Source organism: Sorex fumeus, unplaced genomic scaffold (assembly GCF_029834395.1).
Source record: "Sorex fumeus unplaced genomic scaffold, SorFum_2.1 ptg000011l, whole genome shotgun sequence".
Taxonomy (NCBI): domain Eukaryota; kingdom Metazoa; phylum Chordata; class Mammalia; order Eulipotyphla; family Soricidae; genus Sorex; species Sorex fumeus.
The window spans coordinates 2,997,904-3,023,992 of NW_026606068.1; the positions used below are offsets into that span (position 1 = coordinate 2,997,904).

General features: G+C 42.6%; 1 protein-coding gene across 1 annotated transcript in view; it reads right to left on the minus strand.

Moving 5' to 3' along the window:
* The window catches only part of ANKRD13C (ankyrin repeat domain 13C), a 76,910-nt gene that overhangs the window by 17,360 nt on the left and 33,461 nt on the right, over positions 1–26,089 (minus strand). The window contains exons 3-8 of the mRNA XM_056111019.1: positions 20,959–21,063; positions 17,346–17,431; positions 15,522–15,567; positions 11,995–12,061; positions 7,567–7,711; positions 2,413–2,544 (exon numbers count right to left, since the gene is read on the minus strand). Coding sequence (XP_055966994.1) covers positions 2,413–2,544; positions 7,567–7,711; positions 11,995–12,061; positions 15,522–15,567; positions 17,346–17,431; positions 20,959–21,063 — 581 coding nt within the window. The remainder of the gene's footprint in view (positions 1–2,412; positions 2,545–7,566; positions 7,712–11,994; positions 12,062–15,521; positions 15,568–17,345; positions 17,432–20,958; positions 21,064–26,089) is intronic.

A 26,089-nucleotide genomic window follows, 5' to 3' on the forward strand; every position in this document is an offset into this window, starting at 1 on the left:
AAGTGTGGGGGTTACCTTCATAGCAACCCCGATGGGCTGTGGGGCGCGTGGACATGTTAAGACACCTGTGGAGATGATGATGTAAAATGTGATTAACGTTTAAGTAAGCGGACTTGGCGTAGGGCAGGTTACACTCGGGAATGTGAAAGGGCCTCAAGCCGCTGTGGGTCCTCAGGGCGAGCCCAAGGTTTTGCAAAGGAAACATGAAATTTTCCTCCACAGGCAAACAGCCAGCCGGCCTGGGATTCCCGCTGAGAGAGTCCCGACTCTGGACCAGCACCCCTTCCTTCCCTGTCTTCCAGAATGCGCTGCAAAATTTCACGTAGGCCTGCTCCTATGTACATTCACAGGGATCAAAGCCACCAGGGAAAGCAATCTCTATCTCCCTCACCTGTATTTCACGAAAAAGCTGAAGTAAAAGTCAATTCTCATTAAAGAAATAATCTGAAGTGTTTATTCCTCATAATCCAGCAATTCCATCTTAGTCACAGACAGTGCGAAGTCTGTCTTACCGTGAGTAAACATATATTCATATGTCGCATATGTTGTCTGTATGTAAATATATACATTAGTGAATATGTGAGGAGAAATAAAGGAAGCAAAGAATATATTTGATTTCTACCATGTGTGGTTGAAAAACTCAACGATTTCTGAAAGCAATAAATCCTGGCTTTTACCTAACAGGATGACTTGGGGTTGTTTGTTTTGGGGTGTGCCACAGCAGTGATGCTTGGGGCTTATTCCTGGTCCTACCCTCTGGGATCACTCCCGGCAGTGCTTGGGGAATCATACATGGTGCTGGGGATAGAACCAGGTCAGTGGTACGCAAGGCAAACACCTTAGCTTCCGGACCATCTCTCCGGGCTATCTCTCTTTGTTCTTTTTGGATTTTCAGCCAGGGAGCAATCCCAAGCTTCCTAACACAATGCACGCACTCCAGCCCTTTGAGCTATTTCCCAAGCCTGGATTACTTATTCTTCACCTTTTTTTAAAAAAGAGAGCTTTTAAAAATATGTATTTGCTTAATTTAAATTTGTAAAAGTAGTCTGAACTGCATTATAAAACTGCTACGTACAGAGAAACTGGAATGACGGAAACAAATTTCAACTCACTGACAGGGTGCCAGGCCCACCCCCCACTACTGCCGTGTAAGCTCATCTACCAGCCTTGTTCCAGAGACACACAGATCAATCTCCAAGGAGAGCAATTAGCCGCAGAAATCCCTTGGACACTGGTTCTGGTTGAGACCTCCAGGGCGACCTCATAGGCGGATGGACCAGCTCCCACACCCCAAAGCCACTGCCATGCCGCCAGTCAAATAAATATTCTGGAGTTTCTAGAGCACGTGGCATCTCCAAAATCTTCGTGACTAATAGCAGTTGCACATCAGATTGGATGGGATGCAACGCAGGAGGCAGCCCATTTTCACTAACAGAAACGTTAACACAGAAGGCTGACCTTGCAACAACAGCTTAGTAAACTCTCAGACAAATAGCCCCATGGTGAGAAAGACCAATTTTCCCAAAAATTTTTGATCATTCCATTTGCCATTTAATGGTAATAGGCAGTATAAAAGAAATGACTGTGGGCCTGCTACAAGGGCAGGCATTGGGGTGGTTGGGAAAATGAAGACAATGGTGGCGGGAAGGTGACCATGGTGGTGGGACTGGGGTTGGAATACTGAATGTCTGAACAAATTTGAAATAAAGTGTGTGTGTGTGTGTGTGTGTGTGTGTGTTTGGGGGGTGGGGGGGTGTCAAGGAGCATAATAACAATTCACTACTGGGGGAAAGCTCCAGTGAGACATAATTTAATAGTGTTGTTGAAACATAAGCTTATTTCATCGCAATCAATTATAGAGACTGACAAAAAACAGAGATTGAGTAGATAAATAAATAGTTTAGCAGCCCTGAAATTGAATTTTTAAAAGGGGTGAGGGAGCGGTCCAGGAAAACGTGTACCCTCCTTCGGTGGTGTTCTTAATACAGCATTAGGGCTGGAGAGACAGGCAAGGGTCAGGCACGTGCCCTGCATGCAGGAGACCCCAGCTGTGTTCCAGCATCACTGGACCATACCGGGAGTAACCCCTGCACGTGTGGCCCAAAAACCAAAACTAACTAAGCAAACCATTAAAAACAGAATAGAATCCTACAAAGAAAATGCTCCCTGTATCCTAACAAGACAGTTGACAGTGCGACTCATTGACAACAGGAATTCGAATGAGCTAAACTCACTCCCCTGGCTTCCAAATCGCTACTCTACCGGTCCCAGCTAGAGCTCTCCTAAGTCAAGGAGGAGAAAATCAATTAACAGCAAGCAATGGTTTTCACATCTTGCACTTTCCCGCCATGTTATTACGGTGACATTAAATAGTACATGATTTTTAAAGTTTAGAATCTAATTTGCACATACGGTTTTATCTTCCCGAAAAAGCCATCCTGTTTGGGCACGTGTGAAAGAAATTGATTTGGTTGATAAAGATGCGGAGTAAATATCACTACTCATTAAAATGTCAACCTCTTCTTCTGTTTCCATCTCTGATTCCTGGGGTGGAGGCAAAAATCCAGCATAAGAAATGAGGCCTTCAAACGGTATTAGTGCTACGTATGAAAATAACAATTAAAATGTTAGGACTCTTTTAAAACATAAAAAATAACTTTGAAAAAAAATGTGAAGTCGATTCTCCTAAAAGCTACAGGTCTAAATGTCATATATCTAGGTAAGCGAGATTATCAATAAAAAAAAACATATATGGCTTCTTTTATACATACCCACATCCTTAGATAACCACATCCTTGAAAAAGACACATAGCTATAGTCACTCAATAAACACAAGTGAAGTTACTGCTTGTGTGTCCGTGTAAAAAGAAACAAATATTCTCTGCCCTCAGAGTTACTGTTCAACACTGAGCTCTTCTGTATTACTCAAGTAAAAAATACACTCAGATCATAGCTAACAATCACTAATTTCACTGACATTTCACTGACGCTGTAACATCAGTTAAGATACTACTCTGCCCTCCTTAAGCACCGGCTTATCTTTCAGGAAGCATCCCTGGAGATACCCCGGGACCATCTAGTGTCAGGCATCAAATCTAGGGTCTTGCACATGTTTTACCACTAAATTCTATCTCAGCCTAATTTTTCTTAGGTAAAATAATTTAATATAGGGAGTATAAAGAGAAAGAGAGAGACAGAGAGAGCGAGAAAGAGAGAGAGAGAGAGAGAGAGAGAGAGAGAGAGAGAGAGAGAGAGAGAGAGAGAATGCAACCTTCTCTGGAGGGGAAAGAGCCAAGGGTATCTCAAAGTGAAAGTCAGGAATTAGGGGCTAGAGAGAGAGCACAGCAGGTAGGGCGTTTGCATGCAGCTGACCCGGGTTCAATTCCCAGCATCCCATACGGTCCCCTGAACACCGCCAGGAGTTACTCCTGAGTGCAGAGCCAGGAGGAATCCCTGTGTATCGCAGGGTGTGACCCAAAAAGAAAAAAAAAAAGTCAGGAATTACACAGACCAAGTGGAGGTGTGGGCAGCCCCACCATGGGACTAACACTGGCTGGTCTTTCAATATCCTATTTCCAACTCATCTGTTACCCATTTAATTATCCTCTTGTCAATTAACGTGCAAGCAGGCCAAACTATTGACTGCATCTCCGGGAATCTAGAATGAGGGTCAGCGAACCAAGACAAAGCCAAATCCAGGCTGCCACTTTTTAGAAATGAAATGGACCATTCTGTCTACAGCTACTTTTTCACTAAGAGCAGTAGGGTCGAACAGTTGTGACAAGGACTGCGTGTCCTGCTAATACAGCTAAAGATATGAAACAGTTGTTATCTCTCCCTAGACAGAGAGTTTGCCAAAACAGGACTTCAAATGTACTGCTGCTCCCTTAGGTACCAAAGGTTACCTTTCAAAGAACCCCATACATTGCGGGGCTTTCAGCCCCCAAAGGAGGAGAAGGTCATATAAACAAGTCAAGCGTCAGAAGCAATGAGACCAGACTTCATGGAACCCTAAGGAAGTGAACTATCACCTGGCATGGGATTCAGAGCACTAGCCAGGTGGCCCCCAGTGTGAGGGGCTCAGAAGAGCATTCTAGAAGTGCATCAAAGGAATGAAGCACTAAACAACCTGGCACAACGAAATGAATTCAGTACAAGGACAACATAAGAAAACAAACGGCAGTGTCACTCATTTGTGGAGTATAAAACAAGATAACATGAGGCTGACTCCTAAGGACAGTAGATACACGGGACAGGTAGATTGCTCCATAGCTGGAAGCCTGCCTCATGAGCAACGGGGAGAAGGCAGCTGGAATAGAGAAGGGATCACTAAGAAAAAGATGGCTTGAGGAATCGGTTGGGATGGGAGATGTGTGCAGGAAGTAGATAAAGGACCAAACATGATAACCTCTCAGGGTGTGTACTGCAAACTATACTGCCCAAAAGTAGAGAGACTATGGGGAATCAAGTCTGTCATGGAGGCAGGGGGAGGGTGGGAAAAGGGGGTATACGGGGGATACTGGTGGTGGGGAATGTGCACTGGTGGAGGGATGGGTATTGTGTGATTGTAACCCAAACATGAAAGCTTATAATTATCTCACTGTGATTCAATAAATTTAAAAAAAAAAAGAAACAAAGTAAAGAAAAAAGAAAACGGCAATGAGCAGAAGCCAGGCCACAGAAGGGAAGCGAGTGAAGGCATACTGACTTCACTGTCAAGGATTGAGAATTTTTTTTTTTTTGGCTCTTTGGGTCACACCCAGCGATGCACAGGGGTTCCTCCTGGCTCTGCACTCAGGAATTACTCCTGGCAGTGCTCAAGGGACCGTATGGAATGTTGGGAATCGAACCCGGGTCGGCCGCGTGCAAGGCAAACGCCCTATCCGCTATCATTCCAGCCCCGTGGGATTGGGAACTTTTAAAAGTGCCTTTAAGGAGTGAATTCACTTGTGACATTCTGTTATAGTCCAGTTGAAAGGAAATGAATCTGCAAATGCTGGCAGAAATAGTATATAAATAATAGCGAGTATTTGTAAGACATTCAGAAGATAAAATAGGTCATGCATGTTAGCTAATTAAGAAAGATAAGAGCAGAAGATGACAAAATAGCTTCCAGCTTTCTGGCGGAACACAGAAGGATGACTTTAATCAAAAGAAGGAAAACTGAAGATGGGCAGGTGTGAAGGAGAAAGAATGAGTTTCGTCTCAAAAGAGCTGAATTTTGAGGCCTGAGAGACACATATCCTTTTGGCATTTAAGCAGAGACATCTCCACTTGTAAGCTTCATCTGAGATGAGAAAATATATACGCGTGTGTAATAGCAGAGTTTTCAGAACAAACCCCAAGGAGGTAGGTACAGCTACGGAAATGAAAGGGATTATTCCAGTAGCTTGTAGGAATGAGTATATGTTAAGGGTATCAAGAGATGACAGAGATAGGGGGCTGGAGTGACAGCACAGTGGGTAGGGCATTTGCCTTGCACGTGGTCGACCCGGGTTCGATTCCCAGCATCCCATATGGTCCCCTGAGCACCGCCAGGAATGATTCCTGAGTGCAGAGCCAGGAGTAACCCCTGAGCATCGCTGAGTATGACCCAAAAAGCAAAAAAAAAAAAAAAAAAAGGGAGAGAGAGGTGACAGAGATAAAGAAACAAAGGAGAAAAAGAAGGGGTGGAGAAAGAACCACAAGTAACCAAATGAGATCAAAGGGAAATGAAAGTTTCAAGTGCTAAGTTAACATTAATCTTAAATACTTTAGAGAAGTCTAATAAAGAAAGGTTGGAGGAAATTACGATGATTTTAGAAATGGACTTAAAGTGAATCTTCTAAACCACCAAACCCGTTTCCTTTTCAAATGTGCGGCCCCTTAAAATAGAATCCTGACCACTCACCTATACATCTTTCTAAGACTTTTTCAAGATTGACTACATTCAAACTCCTGGCAAATCCTATTATTTTGGTCTTAGAAATTCGAGCTGTAATTTTTTTCCCCTCATTATTCCCGACAGCACCCTAGTGAAAATTCTCAGCATTGTTAAACCATGTAACTGAAAACGCTTCTCCCATAATCTTCACCCTACTCTAATCTCTTTTCCTATCCATCTTGCAGACTGACTGTGTCATCTTTTAGATGTCATTTCACATCAGTAAATTTCCATTTTCTCAGGGATAAAAAGGAGATCAGGGGCCAGAGCAATGGTTCATGGACTGAGCAGCAAACATGCGTTGTATGTTGGAGGACCTGGCTCAATGCATGGCACCATATGGTCTCCTAAGCACTGTCCAGGGCTGCCCAGAACAAGAGGGCCAGGAAAGTCCCTGGCTCCAGCGGTGCTAACCCCAGATAGTGTGGTTCCGAAGCAAAGAATGAGTAAATAAAATGGAGATCCTTGAGTTACTCCTTATGGTAGGTTATTAAGGATTTAACGAGGAGACCTGTGAAACGCCTAGAGCCCATAAGCAGGTAACTGAAGCTAGTAAGAGAAGGCTGGACATCCACTCCTGGTTACTATCACCCCTGAGCACCTGACCTCTAGCAATTATTTGACAGATGGTTGAGGAAGGAAAGAGAAGGAAATACTCAAGATCAATGCATTTTTTTAAGATCAATGCATTTAAATTACTTTTTAATCAGATCAGTATCTTATTTAATCTGCTTCCCTGTGGCAAACTAATCAGAGTAGTTATTTTTCTTCTGATTTTTTTTTTTGTTCGTTTTTCTTTTTGGGTTACACAGGGGTTATTCCTGGCTCATGCACTCAGGAATTACTCCTGGTGGTGCTCAGGGGACTATACAGGATGCTGGGAATCGAACCAGGGTCGGCCTCATGCAAGGCAAACGCCCCATCCACTATACTATCACTCCACAGCCCCTTTCTTCTGGCTTTCAAGGCATTCATGTACCATTCTCACATTCTCAACAGAGAAATCTCCACTGCTGCGAGGCAGAGCTTTCTTTTCTGTTTCCCAAACAGACCATTTCTTCAGTGATCTGATCAAAAACGGAACTGGCTTGATCCACCCCTCTGCATTCACAAGGAACGCTTTTTTTCCTTCTCCCCCTTCAACTTCAAGCTTTACTGCTCATCGCTGGTCAGAAACTGTTTTCACGGAACACTAGCAAGGTGGCTAGTTCTCACCTACAGGTCGAGTGGAAGAAAGGCGGACCATAGGTAAAATACGTAGACGATAGAGCCCCAGCAAGTCTGAATGACAATCTAGGGAAATGGGAGGCCCGGCAGTTTTGAACAAATTTGAACAGTTCAAACAAATCTGAACAAAAACTAAGTAAGAAGAGATGCTGGAGTTCCTTTAACCAAGAGCTAGATCATCAGCGAAACATGGGCAGACAGACTCAATATACTGGTCTACAGGGAGAAGTCATGAGAAAACAAAAAACAAACAAACAAAACGTTGCTTTAAGTCCACTAGTCAAGAAATAAAAGTTCTGGTAAGGAGCCGTTGTCACTGAATCGGGTGTCTTTCAACAGTGATACTGAAGCTGGGTTACACACGCAGACATTTTTAAAGACCATTCAGAGAAACACTGATAAGACAGCAAGCTCACCTCATGGTGTATTCGCTGATAAACTTTCTGTTCGTTGTCTAATACTACAAAAGATTCCGAGGGTGCCGCGTCCCCATTGAAAATGAAGCTGAGATCCCCTCGTTGGCACTTCATGTCAGTAAAGTCTATAAGAGTAGTGTCCAGCCTGCGAGAGAGGGCAGGTGAGAAACTCGGACAAATCAGATCTCAACAAAACTCTAATACAAAGTTCCAAGTCAGATTTGCAGAAGAAGGCCAAATTACCAATATTTTATTAACAAAAAAAAAATAAATAAATCCTTTCATTTTTACCTATGTTTTACTTTTCTGATTTTATACATATACACATATATATACACACACACATATATGTACTTCATTAATCTAAAAAGAAAAAGATATTTTTCAGCTTAATCAATGGCTGAATAGTGCTCCTATATTAAAAATAAATAAATAAGATTATTTCCCCATTACTGACACATCTCCCTCACTGTAACTTCTCTTCCCTATTATTTCTCTCACTATGGCTACTCCATACAAGTTATTTCCCTGGAGACAGTCAGAAAAAAGAAAGCAAGAGGCCTGCCTGACGTTCTCTAATCCCTTAAGGCGCATGTGGTTAACTCGGCAGAGCACACAGGGTTTGGCAACGGCTGTCTCCCCGCCGGGGATGAAGCCCTGTGTGTGCACAGACTCGTCCTTTTGCACGACTCACCTGAGTAACCATCTGGAACTAACCCTGGTTTCATCCCTCAGGTTAATAAGCCTTTGTTACCTGCTGCTCCAAAGTCCTAGCCTTCCTGTCTGACTTCCAGGGCTCAGGTTTTTAGAAACACTGGCTCTTTCCCAGTATTTTATTTCTCCATATCCTGCCCAGCCCCAAAACCTTAAAGACCCTTCCTGTGCCAAAAGGCAACGGTTTCATCCACCGGAGTGTTTACTGTGCTCTTCACTAACTGAGGCCTGGCAAGATCTAGCCCCCAAAGGACCAGTCTCAAATGCATCCCACAAATCTTGATTTGATGAAATGAGGATCATAGTCCCAAGTGTTCTGAAAGGCTTGAGTCAGGCAGTCCTGTAAGCGATCAGGACCAAGACAGTCTCAAAATATGAGCCCCTTCATCCAAGACTTGATTGATGATGCAGCTGCCAAGAAGTTGCTCCACCCAAGGAATTCCTATGTGAGGGACCCACTCCCACAACTAGTTTGCTAAGGCAGATTTAAGAGCACCTTCCTTTGCGGTTCTCCGTTGTCAGCCTGGGTAAGGCCAAGGGAAATGGGCACTTTTATTTTTCTGACTTGGGAACAGCTAAGAAGTACAGCCAATCTCATGCTGCACCAACAGAATGACTGGGATAATTAATATATGGATAATGTATGCTTTATCACCAACACTGCTAAAAAAATTTGGGGAGGGGATGACACCCGGCAATGCACAGGGGTTACTCCTGACTCTGCACTCAGGAATTACTCCTGGCGGTACTCGGGGTACCATATGGGATGCTGAGAATCAAACCCAGGTCAGCTGCGTGCAAGGCAAATGTTCTCCCTGCTGTGCTATGGCTCTAGCCCCAAAACTGGTAACTTTTAAAGATGTCACTGTACCAATAGCCAGGTTGACCGGGACAATAGGGATGGAGCACAGCAAACAAGAAAACAGGGTTAACTAAAATAACCTACTGAGGGAATGCAAAGGGGACAGGCTTAAGGGGTAGTTGGGAAAATTGGAGATAAGGAAGATGAGAAAGTAAAATGGTGGTGGGATTAGAGATGGTATACTGAATGTCTGGAACAAATCATCACGAGCAACTTTGTAAACCACAGTGATTCTATAAAGTGTAAGGGGAAAATAATTTTTTTTAAAAAAAAAGAGAAAAAAAAGAAAATGATAGGTAACAGTGCAAAGGGAAATAGAATCTTTCTGTGAGCTAGGAAAAAACCCTAAATCGAGCGAAATTTGCAACGATCATCGCACTCAGTGGTTACAGATTACCTCAAAATTATTAGTATTAACACACAGACATTCAAGCTAGAATTTATGAATATGAATATGAACTGTACTATTTGAGAAAAGCATGAATGTCTCCGCAACACCAGAGAAGTTATTTTCAAATCATCACTTGGCCGCCATGAGATAAAGCAAACTTCAACTTTTCCCTTTGCACAAATCTTAAAAGTCAGCTTTAAAGTGACATCTTAAAAAAAAAAAAATCCCATTACATTTAAATCTGAAAGTTCTAACTAAGACAGATTTTTTCTTTCCAAGCATCCCTGTCATCTATACACAAAAAACTTTTGCCACACATCTTGAAAGGCAGTGTCTTCATTTCCCAAGTAAACTTTCTCTGGCAATAAGAGCTTTTAAATCTGTGGTAAAATTCCTTTGCCCTCACTGCCAAACAAACCCCAGGTCAGGTCTGGAGCGATAGTACAGCGGGGAAGGTATTTGCCTTGCACATAGCCGACTCGGGTTCGATTCCCAGCATCCCAAATGGTCCCCCAACCAGGAGTAATTCCTGAGCACAGAGCCAGGAGTAACCCCTGAGCACTGCCGGGTCTGACCCAAAAGCAAAATAAAAAAATAAATGAATAAAAATAAACCCCAGGTCTAAATGAGAGTAGCTTCTGTAACCCTCTAGACTCTGAGAGGAGGATTAACCCTTAGGTTTTCTTGCTAATTTTTTCTTTTATTACCTACATTTATGAGGCACTGTGTATAAATTTAGTTTTAAAAGTCACACATAAATGCACAACAAGTTCCTAAAAAAGCTCCATTATACTAAATCTAGACAGAAACAGAACAAAACTTTTTCACTTCAAAGTAGCAGATGAAAGATAATACTAGTCCCCAAAAACAGTCATGATCTTTGGCAGGCACCTAAACTAAACAGCCTTAATTGACAAGTAATTGTTAATGGAACCATAACAGACTGCTAAACTAAATATACAATATTATCAAGTCCTTTCGCACTTAATTTTTCTGTATTTCACAAGATTTCTTAGACTTTTTCATCTATGACTTGATGTTATATAAAACTATCTTCCAATTCTTTATTTCAAAGTAATATTCTGGAGTTATAGGTAAATCAATCACCACGGTCACGGTCCTCCGTTGTTCATCGATTTGCTCGAGCAGGCCCAGTAACGTCTCCATCGTGAGACTTGTTGTTACTGTGTTTGGTATATAGAATACGCCACGGGGAGCTTGCCAGGCTTTGCCGTGCAGGCGAGATACTCTCGGTAGCTTGCCGGGCTCTCCAAGAGGGGCAGAGGAATCGAACTCGAGTTGGCCATGTTGGCCGCTTACAAGGCAAATGCCCTACCGCTGTGCTATCGCTCCAGGTAAATCAATGTTACAAAATATATATGCATATGCATTACACGTATACATTATTGATGCTAGGTTTTTTATGTAATACATGTATAAAATACAAAACATAACATCTACTATATATTTATATGCCTATATAATTTATAACTGTGCTAATATAAAGCCAAATTCACTAGAATTATAGACAAAAATACTATATTAGGACAAAGCTAACAGACATAAAAAAATGTCACTGTCACTGTCCTCCTGTTGTTCATCGATTTGCTCGAGCGGGCCCAGTAACGTCTCCATCGTGAGATTTGTTGTTACTGTGTTTAGCATATAGAATACATCACGGGTAGCTTGCCAGGCCTTGCCGTGCGGGCTAGATACTCTTGGTACCCTGCCGGGCTCTCTGAGAGAGGTAGAGGAATTGAACCTGGGTCGGCCAGGTTGGCCATGCGCAAGGCAAATGCCCTACCCGCTGTGCTACTGCTCCAACCCTACAAAAATAAAAATAAAAATGATGAAAGTAAAATTCTAAAATGAGTGAAATAAACGGATTTCCCTTTACAGCCAAACATCAATCTTAGTGTTAAAAGGAAACAGAAGAAAATGAAAATTAATCCTAAGTGTCCACTAGAAAGAACAGATGATGGGCAAGACTGACAGACGAACAGCTGCAGGGGTGGGCACACGCCGGGGAAGGTGGAGCAGGACAGAGGAAGAGGACAGAGGTGGGGACTGCCTTTTAAGTCCCTCATTCCTTAACAAGCCAGACCAGGGAGTTGGCCAACTTAAGAGTTCTCCATACGCTCTCATCATCTCCAACCTGTTTGCCCTCTCGATAGCCTGTGACTGAATAGAATAAAATCCTCATTAAGGTGAACATAGCTGCCCATAACAACAAGTCTCACAATGTTACTGGGCCTGCTCGAGCACATCGATGAACAACGGGAGGACAGTGACAATGACAGTGAAGGTGAACTTATGAAATAAACACTGTTAAAAAGTAACGCACATTTAAATTTCTAAAGTACTAGGTCAAAATGAACAGAAATGATTACTACAGAAAGAAAAGCTTTCTCTGAATGTCAATTTTGGGTTATACATTAAAAAATAAGTCAAATCGTCTTACCTGATATAGATACCTTGTTTGTATATTTTACATGCATCAGAAGGCAGAATTCGGGAAAGTAAAGGCACTGCATTTTTAAAAAGAAAAGGTAAAATAAATAAACATCTAAGATTCCGAGACACTGTAAACTTTTAACTTAGAAGAGTAATTAAACATTTTACATCTTCACCAAATTGATAGCAAATTCCTTTAAAACAATATTTTCCTAAACAATGGTATTTTCTAACTCAAAGACGAGTAATAGAAAAAAAAAAACTTACTATCTAACTGTAATTGCTGAACAGTTGATGTAACCTCAAACCAAAAACTACTACCCACACAGGAGAAGCAGAATTATTATAATTACCACTACTTGGGGACATAAAGCAGGACATTACTAGAGATGAGAAAACAATGTTCTATGGCCACTAAGCTCTTGTGAATTAATAAATGGATGGACCTTGATTCCATTTGACCCTTTAAATATAAATGTAAGTAACAACACCAAAAAATTTACACATAATATGGGGTTAGGGAGATAGCACAGTGGGGTGGGAGCTTGGCTTGCCTGCGGCCGACCTGGGTTTGATCCCCATCACCCCACAGGGTCCCCTGAGCTCTGAGTCAGGAGTCAGCCCTGAGCATAGCTGGGTGTGACTCAAAACCAAAAAGAAACAAAAAGTATGTAGCACTATAACTAAACATTTATTTCGAAATAATACAGTGACGTACAAAAAGACACATATGTCAATACCCTTTACCAAATATGAGAATAGGAAGACAGGAGATTAATAGAGAGTGGGGAGACGAGAAGCAAAGGCAAGTGAAAAGGAACAAGAGCATCACCAAGTGAAGCAGTTGAGCTGGAGCGAGTCTTGCATTCCCTACTCTCCCCCCTCCCCGCCACGTTAGTTCTATAAACGTGATTTCAACTGCAGCCAGTGATCCATGTTATGGCCAAAGGAAAAATCAAGTCACTTCCATATTTGCTTGCTAGTTGGGGGCTCACCTGCTTGTTAGTCATCCCCTGTGGTGCTCAGAGGCCCAGGATCACCCCACGCAGTGCTGGGGGCCACCAGGGCCATTTCCAAGGGTTCTTGGGATGCGGGGGGGTGGGGGGTGGGAGAAGGGAGGTTGAGGGACCCATACAGAGTCTGGGATCAAAGGCAGGCGTCAGGGGTGCCATCACCTTAGCCTTGTCCCCAGTTTCTTTTTTCTTTTTTTTTTTTTCCAGTTTTCATTCACATTTCATTTACTCAATGATTTAAATTCCAAAGTGCAGCTTCCCACCTCTCTCTGTGGAGTGATCCTCCCTGTCCAGACTGCCAAGGGCTAGAGCCTGCATGGGACGGACCCCTGGACCCTTTAACCCCTTTCGCCATCTGGGGATGAGAGTTCTCACAGAGTCCGAGAATTATTTTTGTTCTTCATCTAGTTGGATTATTTCTATTCTTTTTGCTGACAGAAGGGGTGTGAGGGCCTCAGGGCGCCCCCAGGGGTGGCTCCCAGGGAATTCTCAGCCAAGCAGGCACTGGCATGATGCCTAGGGTCTAGGACGCAGTGCTGCCACTGGTCCTGTGGTGCCAAGGAACCCCCATTACAGTCAGAGATGCTGAGTGGGGGGGTTTGAAGGGGGGAGTGAGGAGGGAGTGGCAAGGGAGGGGGAGAGAAAGGTACAGTTCTTTTTTTTTTTCTTTTGCTTTGTTGGGTCACACCCGACGATGCTCAGGGGTTACCCCTGGCTCTACACTCAGGAATTACTCCTGGTGGCGCACGGGGGACCAAATAGGATGCTGAGAATTGAACCCGGGTCGGCCATATGCAAGGCAAAGGCCCTATCCACTGTGCTATCGTTCCAGCCCCAGAAGGTAAGGTTCTAAATTTCTATTTTCTGAGTGATGCGTTAAAGCTGAATTTGCAAACCCAAGTGCATTCTGTAAGAGCCTAATATATAATGACTTCATTAAAAAGTAAAGAAGGGGACGAGACACTGCTTAACTGGACAGCACCTGCCTTGCATGAGTGAGACCCAGGTTCCTACCTCAGTATACCACGACATAATCAATGAATTTAATTTAGTGAAACTTAAAAATAACTCAACAAGTAACAGACCGAAATAATCTGCCTCAAATTAAGTGGCACTTATTGATTCACCATGAGCTTAAAATTAAAATTTCTACCGCTCCCTTTATAGTGACAAAAAGTTTTGTTATTTGGTAGTAGCTAGACAAACTACTTATCTAGGTAGTTTAATGTCTACAATATAAAATTATTTACACATACACACAGCACATACACACACATATATATTACAAAAATTAAAATTCATTAAGCTGCCAATATCGGATTTTCATTTTGTTTTTTTCCTTTTAATCTGGTGAACAACGGAATGACAGTGACACAGGGAGACAGTGAATCTGATTTATTGTCGTGTTTATTTTATGTTTTTTAAAAACTGTTGATAATATTCTTAAGCAAAGTATTGTTATAACACAAAAATTCTTATTTAAAAAAATACGTGAAGTTCATTTTATGCAAACCTATATACGAAGTACAATCCTTTTTGATTTTTTTGGTTTTGGGGCCATACCCAGCTGTGCTCAGGGCTTGATCCTGGCTCTGTGATCAAGATCATTCCTGGCAAGCTGGGGGGGAAGTTCAAAGGGTACTGGGGATTGAACCCGGTCAGTCGAGTGCAAGGTAAGCACCTTACCTGCTGTGCTACTGTACTATCTCTCTGCTCTCATACATTCCTTTATTCTTAGAAATAAACAGGCTAGAGGACATGCTTTGCACATGAAAGGCTCCAATTAGATATTTTTTGCTTGTTTTTGTTTGGGAGTCATATCCAGCAATGCTCAGGGGTTAGTCCTGGCTCTGCAATTAGGAATCACTCCTGATGGTGCACAGGAGACCATAGGGAATGATGGACATCGAACCCAGGTCAGCAACATGCAAGGCAAGAGCCCTCCCCGCTCTCCTATCTCTCTACTCCAAGATTAGATACTTGGTACTGCATGGTCCTCTGAGCACTGAGAGGGATGACCCCGGAGCACAACCAAATTTGGCTCCAAATTTTAAAAAATACAATTTATAGTTGTTCCGATAGATACTTAATTAGCAAAGTTCACTAGGAAAAATAAAAAAACTTGAAAGAATTTCTTCATATCCTTATACTGTCACTGTCCCCCCATTGTTCATCAATTTGCTCGAGCAGGCACAGTAATGTCTCCATTATGAGACTTGTTACTGTGTCTGAGATCTCGATTATGTTACGGGTAGCTTGCCAAGCTTTTGCCGTTGCGGGCAAGATACTCTCGGTAGCTTGCCAGACTCTCCAAGAGGGGCGGAGGAATCGAACCCGGGTTGCCCGGGTTGGCCGCGTGCAAGGCAAACGTCCTACCCACTGTGCTATCGCTCCAGCAACTATAAATTTTTATAGGGCAAGTATAAATTTGTTATGCTAACAGCCTACTAAAATAGCACACTTTGCAATTATATTCCGGCATACAAACATATTTTGTAGTAAAAACAGAACACTCTCTTACCCCAGCTTTGAAAATCCCAGTGGAGTTCTAGATAGAAGTCACCTAGCTGAGAAATGAAAGATTAATAGTTACTGTTCATACATGAGTAGAAAATTCATTTGCGTTTTCAAAGTAAATTATATTTCAAGGTCTATAAACATGAAAGCAAGAAAAAGCCCAGTGCTTGAATTTGAAGACATGATTTAAAATGTTATACATAGAACAAAACATTACAATAGCACATGTAACTATACCTATTAACAAAATATGCATCGCTGTAGATTTTACAACAACCTTTGATTAAAATGGGTTTGGGGGTTGAGGTTATTTTTTTTGTTGTCTGTTTTTTCTTGTGTGTGACCACACCTGGCAATGCTCAGGAGTAACTTCTGACTGTACTCAGGAGTTACTCCTGGGAATGCGAGGGACCACAAGAGATGACAGAAATCAAACCCGGGTCTGCTGTGCACAAATCAAGATTTGCACTGTAGATTAAAACGTTCTGATCCAGAGCATGTCTTAAGCCTTTAGGTATATTAATCAGTGCCAGTAAAATTCCATTTATCAGCACAACCAAAACAACGAAAACAGTACTACAAGCACCCTGTCCACGGTACTATGTGTCTGGCCCAAATATTCTAATTTTAGAAGTGTAATAAAAATTATCAGGCCTGGGGCTGGAGAGATAGCACAGCAGGTAGGGTGTTTGCCTTGCACGCGGCCGACCCAGGTTCGATTCCCAGCATCCCATATGGTCCCCTGAGCACCAACAGGAGTGCCAGGAGTAACCCCTGTGCATCGCCAGGTGTGACCCAAAAAGGGAAAAAAAAAAAATTATCAGGTCTGAAGACAATACAATAAAGACAAGGCAAGTGCCCTACCCACTGTACTAACTCCAGCCTCCAAATTGACTTTCTGTATACCCATTAGATGTGTCGAAAAAATTACTATGCAATGGATCTTTCTTCTGAAGTGATAACACAAGGTTTCTAAAATCTGAAATCATGGCACGTGAGAGCTATAGAAAAATCAAGTTTGCATTCCGAAAGTAGAAGTCAAAAAAAAAAAAAAAACACTAAGAACTCAAACCCCAGAATACGACCATTAAGAAAACTATCACAATCTAGCATTCCAAAAAAAAAAAGCATTTCTTCAGATTCAAAACATAACATACTCCCAAAAAGATACTATCATTCTGATAAATCTTAAAATCTTTTCCCCACAGTTCTTCCAGGAATTAGCAACACAGCGAAAGAGCTTGGGGCTGGAGCGACAATGCAGAGGGGAGGGCGTTCGCCTTGCATGCAGCTGACCATCCTGATTCGATCCCTGGCACCCCAAGCACTGCCAGGAGGAATTCCTAAGAGCAGAGCCAGGAGGAACCCCTGAGCATCACCAGATGTGGCACAAAATAAAGCAAAACCAAAAGTTAAAAAAAAAAAAGAAGAAATGCAATGGAAGAGAATAAAGAAAGCCTCTCTCCTCTTTTCTCTGCCAATCTGATCATCATCCAATACAGAGAAAAGAGAAAAATTATTGCCCTTAGTTCTAACGACCTTACACCTGTTAGAGCAGGTACCATTTTATTGTAATTAATTAATTGCATTTTATTGAATCCTGTAACCCTCTAGCTTTCTAATTCCAAGTAAATGGTGTTGTGCAGAATACATTTACATATTATAATCCAGAGCATTCTTCTTAACACAAGATTTTTACCACTGATTGACCTTATTGACCCTAAACAATCAATGAGAAACTGGACTGTTTTCAGAGGAAAAAAAAATGTTGAAAAGTTCTTGGAAAATTACTTTGCAGGAATAAAACCAACAAAAAACTACAGCCTACCTCTTTCAGAGCTTTTAATAAACGAGGTCGTTTTTCTTTAACACTTTCCCTGGATTGCTGCTTAAGCTTCCTTAAGAGAGCTGTAACTAAAGTTTAAAGGAAAAAGAAAACAGTTTAAAATCAAGTTCCAACAGCTAAAACACACTGTTGGCTTATTATACATAGATATAGTTAAGTTACACACAGTGAAAATCCAGATGTTATAAATCAGTTAGGCATAACTGGGCATATTTTATGGCTCCCAAGAAAATGGAGAAGTGATGCGTCCACACAAATTTCTAGCATGTCACATCAGTTTTCCTAGTTTGTAGTTGTCAGTGAGGACTGGCCCGATGGAAATTCGACTTCCTGAGACATTGCAGTGACCTGTTGTAGCAATGACCACCAAAACCCTGTGTCAGAAACCCATGGGATACCAATCCCTTATCTAAAAAATGTAATTAATCTGCCATTATTGCCAGGTCTTTTTCTAATTAGTCATTATCTTCTATACTATCACCAGCAGAGCCTTAAAAAAATTTAAAAAGAAACAGGGTTTGGGGACAATCCCGGGGCTAATTGTATGCCCCCAAATGTTGACTGATCGCTAACACTGCACTATTGATGCAGCTGGCCGAGAATCACTGGGAGGGGTCCCTGCTCTGCTGAGCACTGCTTGAGAGTACCCCTTACAAAAAAAAAAAAGGAAAAAGAGGGAGAAATAGAATCCTATGTGATCTGAGTAATCACATAAAACCTGCAGTCTGGGGGCTGGAGCAATAGCACAGCAGGTAGGGCGTTTGCCGTGCACGCGGCCAACCTAGGTTCAATTCCTGGCATCCCATATGGTCCCCTGAGCACCGCCAGGAGAAATTCCTGAGTGCATGAACCAGGAGTAACTCCTGTACATCGCTGGGTGTGACCCAAAAAGCAAAAAAAAAAAAAAAACCTGCAGTTCGTCCTCAACTGTCAGGATACAGCCACAGTGGCCAGGTGTAGAGCTCAGCTTTCCAGCTGTGTGCAAACGTGGACAAGAAAACATACTGGCTTTATTAAAACTTCCATTTCTTTCCTTCATTTGTCAAGTAAGAAGAAAGTAAAATCTATTACATGAAGTTACTGGGTAAGTTGAATATAAAATGCATACCACAATGCTAGAAATAAATCTACTACCTTTTAGAAAGAAGGCCTAAATCTGATTAGCAAAAACCCATCAAATCCAAATATTTAACAAAATAAGGCAAAATACTAGACTTGAAGGAAATAAGCTGAGCCAATCATAAGACAATGGAAAACTGGCACTGAGGGAGAAAAAAGTAATATATCTTATACATTGTTTCTGGTCCTGATATATTTTTTTATATACATAAAACAAATACTGCTTGTTATTTTATGATGTGAATTCTGCCAAACTACTTTAACTTAGTGACCTAGGGCAGTGATTTCATAAAAACATTTCTGGGCCAGAGAACCAGTACAGCAGTTAAGACACTTACCTGACATGACCCCATCTGGTCCCTAGCACCTCACATAGTCCCCTGATCACCACCCAAAAGCACTCCTTGATCAGGCACTGAGCCAGGAATACTCTCTGAGCACTGCAGAATGTGGTCCAAAGACCCAAAACGTAAAAAAATAAAAAAATAACACCAATCTGAGCCTTCCCAGGGAAAAGATAAAATGAGTCTTACTAGTATGGTTTTTCACTTTTGTCTCTTAATGTTTGTTGAAAGGACAACTCCCAATAAATAACATAAAACAGATACTCATATAGTTGCTGAACGAGCAGAATTTTCTCACATTATTACACATTAAATCCAAAAATAAGTTCACTATAAAAATCTGCCCAAGGTGTTCAAAAGATGAATTATGTGGATTACATATGAAGGCTAACATCAAATGCCCAAGACTAGGATCAAAACAAAGCAATCAATTAACATTCCAGAACTGCTTCACGTTACACATCTCTTTAATAAAAATGTCAAATATTTTATTGTTCTCTCTACAAAGCTAAACTTATCATTTTCAGCCTCAGAATATTAGAAGTTAAATAATAGTCAACCAGATTCTAAAGTGTATCAATTATTAAAATGTTCTTTTTCTTTTCTTTTTTGGGTTCCTGGGCCACCCCAGCAGTGCTCAGGGCTTACTCACGGCGGGGGTTGGGGCCCTATATAGGATTCTAGGGATCAAAACTGGGTCAATCAAGTGCAAAGCAAGCCCTCTAGCCACTACCCTATCTCTCTAGCCCCTATTAAGGTGTTCTTGACAAAAATAAAACACGGAATTGAAAAAAAGGGGGATAAGGAGGAGGGGAGAGTAAAGTAACTGAGCAAATCATATTCTGTTAAAAAAAAAGTGACATTATTTTGGAAATACTTATTTACAGGACTGAAAGAAAACAAGGAATTTTTCTCCTGCTTCCGGCCAAGTCTGTAGCACTGTAGCACTGACTCTCGTTGTTCATCGATTTGTTTAAATGAGCCCAGTAACATCTCCATCGTAAGACTTGTTACTGTGTTTGGCATGTCGAATACGTCACGGGTAGCTTGCCAGGCTTTGCCATGTGAGCGAGATACTCTCGGTCGCTTGCCGGGCTCTCCAAGAGGGGTAGAGGAATCAAACTCAGGTCCGACTGGGTCGGCCGCATGCAAGGCAACCGCCCTACCCGCTATCGGCCAAGTCTATATACAGCGACTAAAGCAGACAGACTGACTGTTATGCAACACTGAATTATTTTCAGTTCCAATTAATTAAGCCAGAAATGAGTTAGGATTCAAGTTTTCGGGGATGAGGGGGAAGAAGTCTTACATACTGAAGGAACTTTTTAAAAACTACATCAAAGAGTATCAGTCAGACAGATGGTACAAAAATGAAAGGGAAAATAATAAACAATGTACTTTAAACCATGATTCCTGGAGCCAGTGCCATAGTACAGTGGGTACATAGTACACTTCCCTTGCATGTGGCCGACCTGGGTTCAATCCCTGGCATCCCAACCCCCAGGTTCAAAGCCCTAGGAGTGATCCCTGAGCACAGAGCCAGGAGAGAGCCCTGGGTACCACCAGGTGCAGTATAAAAACCAAAAAAAAAAAAAAAAAAAAAAAAATTTAATGTGGTTCCTTAATTACTTCAGTATATACTACCCAACATTCAAGTTTCTAAGTCAAGAATCTATGGGGCTGAAGAGATAGCACAGTGGGTAGGGCATTTGCCTTGCACGTGGCCGACACAGGTTCGATTCCCAGCATCCCATATGGTCCCCTGAGCATCGCCAGGTGTGACCCAAAAAGCAAAAAAAAAAAAAAAAAAAAATCTATATGTAGGGCTGGAGCGATAGCACAGCGGGTAGGGCGTTTGCCCTGCACGTGGCCGACACAGGTTCGATTCCCAGCATCCCATATATGGTCCTCAAGCACCGCCAGGAGTAATTCCTGAGAGCAGAGCCAGGAGTAACCCCTGTACATTGCCAGGTGTGACCCAAAAAGCAAAAAAAAAAAAAAAATCTATACGTTTACATGTAACTGGAAAGATTGAGGTATGGAACATCACAATAAAAGAAAACTATTTCAGACGCATCACTTGTTATGTTGGGAATCCCCATCAATAACAGGAAGCAATCTGCACTGCTTACTCATCTGTCTGTCTCCATAGCTGATGGCTTCCGCCAGCGGGCTCCATCCCTGAGCATTTTTCACCTTTACTGGAGCATTGTGAGCCAACAGTAAGTGAGCACATTCTGAAAAAGAAAATGGAAAAAATCAGTGAAAAAACATCACACATTCCACGCTTAGAATTTCTCAGACTAAAGATCACTTGCAAATTCAGGAAACCAATTAATTGATCTATGAAATAAATACTAGACCACTGTTTCACTTTTATGATTCTAAACCAGGTTATTTTAGACAGTACATAATGATCCAAGAAGTCTCCATTCTACTCTGACCAAGATGAATCTTTGTTTTGTTCTGTTCTGTTTGGGGGCCACACCCAGGCATGCTCAGGGCTTACTCTTGACTCTGCACTCAGGGACCAATTCTGGCAGGGCTCAGGAATATAGGTGCTGCAGGTTGGTCCCATGCAAGGCAAATGCCCTACCCTCAGTACTGTCACTCCAGCCTCAAATTGGATCTTTCTGCTGGAATTTCATATTCCTGCTGGACAGACAGCTCAATGGAGAGTGGATGGGATGCTTGCTCTCTTGAGCACTGAGTTAGAAGTAGCCCCTGAACGTCTAATCCAGATGTGACCCAATATACAAAAACAAAACTGGAAAAAAAAGCCATTATGTTCCCTAATAATTACTCCCAACAGTATTCTAACAATATTTGCATACTCTAAGAGAACTCAAAAACTTCAAAAGTAATTTACATCAAAATATCACTGTTAAGTAAAACCCAAGAGACTGTATATCTTCAATATCAAATGAAAAATTTCATTATTTTTTAAAAAATAAAAGTGTCAGGGCTGGAGAGATAGCACAGCAGGTAGGGTGTTTGCCTTGCACGCAGCCGACCCGGGTTAGATTCCCAGCATCCCATATGGTCCCCTGAGCACCGCCAGGATTAACTCCTGAGTGCAGAGCCAGGAGTAACCCCTGTGCATCGCCAGGTGTGACACAAAAAGAAAACAAAAAAATAAAGTGTCTTCTAAAAGGATTAGTAATATTTGCATAATCACTATTTTTTTCAATGTTTGGTATATTTTGTTTTGGGATTACACCTGGCAATGAAGGCTTACTCCTGGCTGTGCTCAGGGATCAAATGGGGTGTTGGGGATCAAATATGGGTCAACCAAGTGCAAGGCAAGAAGGCAAGAACCCAGCCCTGGTCCTCAGAGTACTGCTGAAAGCACCCCCCAAGCACAGAGCTTGGTGTGGGGCTTGCCACCCAAACAAACAAAAAAAGGTTATTTGTTTGTTTAACAATAACTACTTGTGGGGCTGGAGGATAGTACGGGGGTAAGATGTTTGCCTTGCACGCAGCCGACCCGGTTCAATTCCCAACGTCCCAGATGGTCGCCCCCAAGCACTGCCAGGAGTAATCCCTGAGTGCAAAGCCACGAGTGACCCTGTGCAGAGCCAGGTGTGACCCAAAAAGCAAAACAAACAACCTTAATAACTAGTTGTAACACATTAAACAAAAAGTTGCAACAGACTCATAAGCACATCCACAAAAAGGAGGTGGGGGCAGGAAAAGGAGTTCTTTATAGAACTGCTGACAAGTTTAAGAAATCACAGCACATTGCAATGCCAGTGCAGAAAGGCACTCATTTAGTAAGGCAAAGGGCCTAAACGAATTCTAAAGTCTCCAGGTAAAACTTGATGTGGTGGGAAATAGGATAATCACACAACACAATAGGATTCCCAGATAATTAATAACAACAACAACTGTAGCACTGTAGCACTGTCCTCCCGTTGTTCATCGATTTGATTTTTTCCAGCGAGCACCAGTAACGTCTCCATTTTGAGACTTGTTGTTATTTTGGCATATGGAATACGTCATGGGTAGCTTGCCAGAATTTGCCGTGCGGGCTGAACACTGCAGGTAGCTTGCCAGGCTCTCGGAGAGGGGTGGAGGAATCGAACCCAGGTCAGCCGCGTGCAAGGCAAACACCCTAACCACAATAACAAAAATGTCTAATCTCACACTTGTGGAACTCAGTATTAAAAATACTAAGGACAGAGAAAAATATTAAGGTCAGAGAAATGATACAGGAGGTACTTGACCATACAGCCCAACCTGGTAAAAACCCTGGCACCACATATGGTCCCCCAGCGCCATCAGGGGTCACTTTAGGCACAGCCAGGAACAGCCCCTGATCCCTGCTGCTGAGAGATCCAACCCCCCACGCCAGTGTTAAATGGCCAAAATGAGAAAACAAGTACAGAACTGAGAAACACATCAACAGAACAGCATAAATCTGATCAGCAGATTCATGGATAAACTTACACTTACAGGAAAAGAACACCGAAGAGTAAATCCTAATATTATTCATAGATCTTGATTCAACTAAGCAAGTGTTTCCCAAATAAATTCCACAAACCCAAAGTGCCCCAAGATACGTGTGACAAAGCAAACTATGGAAACAATGGTTACTGTATCTGCACCCAAGCCCAACTCAGGTCACATATTAACACTGTAAACTCCACAAAGAACCACAATATCGAAAATGACTACATACGAGGCCCTTCTAAATCAAGTTGGAGTGAAAACACTATTTTCCTTTAAATGCTTCTCAACACCTTGTGAGGTTAATGCTGAGATGCATTTTGGGTTTTTTGTTTGTTTGGTTTTTGTTTGGGTCACACCTGGCAGTGCACAGGGGCTCTGCACTCAGGAACTACTGGCGATGCTCATGGGACCACATGGATGCTGGGGATCGAAGCCAGGTCAGCCGCATGCAAGGCAAACACCCTACCCACTGTATTATCACTCCAGCCCTGAGATGTATTTTGGACAGGCCATTATGAATCTACAACGAGGCTCATCCAGCAGAGCACCGAGGCTATGCAAACTGCTTTGTTTCCCGTTCAATTCCTGGTAAATCCTTCTTCAAGACCAAACAGAATGGCAATCAGACTTGGTTACAAGTGACTGCCTGTGCTGAACCCAGGAGGAAAGAATGCCGGATTCGCTCTCTTTGGCACAGATGATCCTTTCTGAAGGGCTCCCAGGGGCAAGAAAGAAAAGCAGGCAGTTCAGCTTAACGGAACAGTCGGCTCTGAAGCCAGGCACATACAAGTCACAACTGGCTATTTTACTGGGCAAGTTGCTTAACTTCTCAGAGCAAACTGTCTTCACTGGTCAACGGGGAAACTATTCTTTCTCACCTGACTGTTGCATTTACTGAGTGAAAGTGCACACCCCCCTGAAAGTAGGGTTTAGCATCTAGAAAGTGATTTATATGTTTTAGGTCTCTCCTAAAGTTCTGATCCAGTGTTCTTTTTCTTATTTTTGCTTTTTGCTTTTTGGGTCACACCTGGCAATGCACAGGGGTTACTCCTGGCTCTGCACTCAGGAGTTACTCCTGGTGGTGCTCAGGGGACCATATGGGATGCTGGGAATCGAACCCGGGTGGGCCGCGTGCAAGGCAAACGCCCTACCTGCAGTGCTATCTCTCCACCTCCCCAGTGTTCTTTAAAAAAAAAAAAAAGTGCAAGTATATAAGTCAAATTTAGCCAACTACAGCTGCTATCGTTTCAGCAGGATGGCTATACTTGAGGTGTTCACTGTGGTCTGCCCTAGCCACATTCCTTTAAGATGCAACATCCTTCTTTCTCTTCCCAATATCCTCTCCTCCACCTCCTTCCTACCCCACGTCAGTGGAGCCAAAGCTGCCTGCAATTATACCGAAGCTAATTGCATGAGCTGGCCAGGCACCCGGCGCTGTGGCTCACAGCGCAGCTGGAGATGACCTAGATCAGTCGTTTTCAACCGCCACTCTGTGGACCAGCGCCAGGCCACAGAAATTCCCTGCCATCTCCACAGAGTTACTGCCACTCGGCAAGTGGCACGCCTGGATCAGGGGACAGGGCAGCGAGACAGCACCACCAGGATGAGCACAAGCAGCTCGGAGCAGAGCGCTTCACCACGTCTGCAGGCAAGAAAGGTTATAAACAAACGAAGCAAAACCCCACTGAGCTACATCACTCCAAATTCTGAAGCGCGGGAACCTAAGAACACAACGAAGAGATAGTGAAGGCTGAAACCAAAAGACGGGAAGATTTAGGGCCCTCCAACAGTCACTCTGTGACATTTCAGCAAAGAATGAAAACTCCACGGAGGGAGAATAGGACAGAGACACAGGGAAATGCAGACACCGTGAAAAAATACATTAGCTGGGAGATGGAGCAGTAGTACAGCAGACAGAGTGTTTGCCTTGCACATGGCTGACCGGGGTTCAATTCCCAGCATCCCATATGGTCCCCTGATCACCACCAGGAGTGATTCCTGATTGCAAAGCCAGGAGTAACCCCTGTGCATCGCTGAGTGTGACGCAAAAAGAAAAAAAAAATACATGAGCTAGATGGACAGACAGAGCTGGAGAAATAGGAAGATAAGGGGAGGGGGGAGAAGAAGGGGGAGGGGCTGACTTCCCCAATTCCCCATTCTTATGACTGCAACCTAGCAGTCCCCAATCTTGGATTTCTGTAAAATATAGACTCTCTATTAATTTAGTACTTAGAAGCTACTAAACTAAATGTGCTTCTAGTAAGAAATGCAAATGGTGGAGGGGGGGGGCACATAAGTAGAATGCTAAAGATAACCAGTCACCAAGTTATATAGAAGGAAAAGCAAAATAAATTATGCTACAGACAATATACTTCACTTAATGGGGCTGGAAAGACAGTACAGGGGAAGGTGCTTGCGTTGAACGCAGCCAACCCAGGTTCGATTCCTGACACAATTACAGGGTGCCTGGAGCTCCGCCAGGAGCCTGATCCCTGGGCACGGAGCCAGGACTGATTCCTGGGTACAGAGCAAGAACTAAGCCCTAAGCAAAGCCAGGTGTGGAGAGAAAAAAAAATTAACATAAGCACATATGCAGGGCTGATTTACTTGATATGACTTTGAAAACCAAAACTAACACATTTTCAAACAAAGTTCCCACAACAGCCTTCGGATCAGCATACATTAGACTCCGAGTTCTACCAACAGCTACTCTTAGAGCTACATCAACATTAAGCTACATAGTAACAACAGATGTTCATACTGACACTTTTAGACCATCAGAAAGTATTCATACAAATTCATTAGTTATTT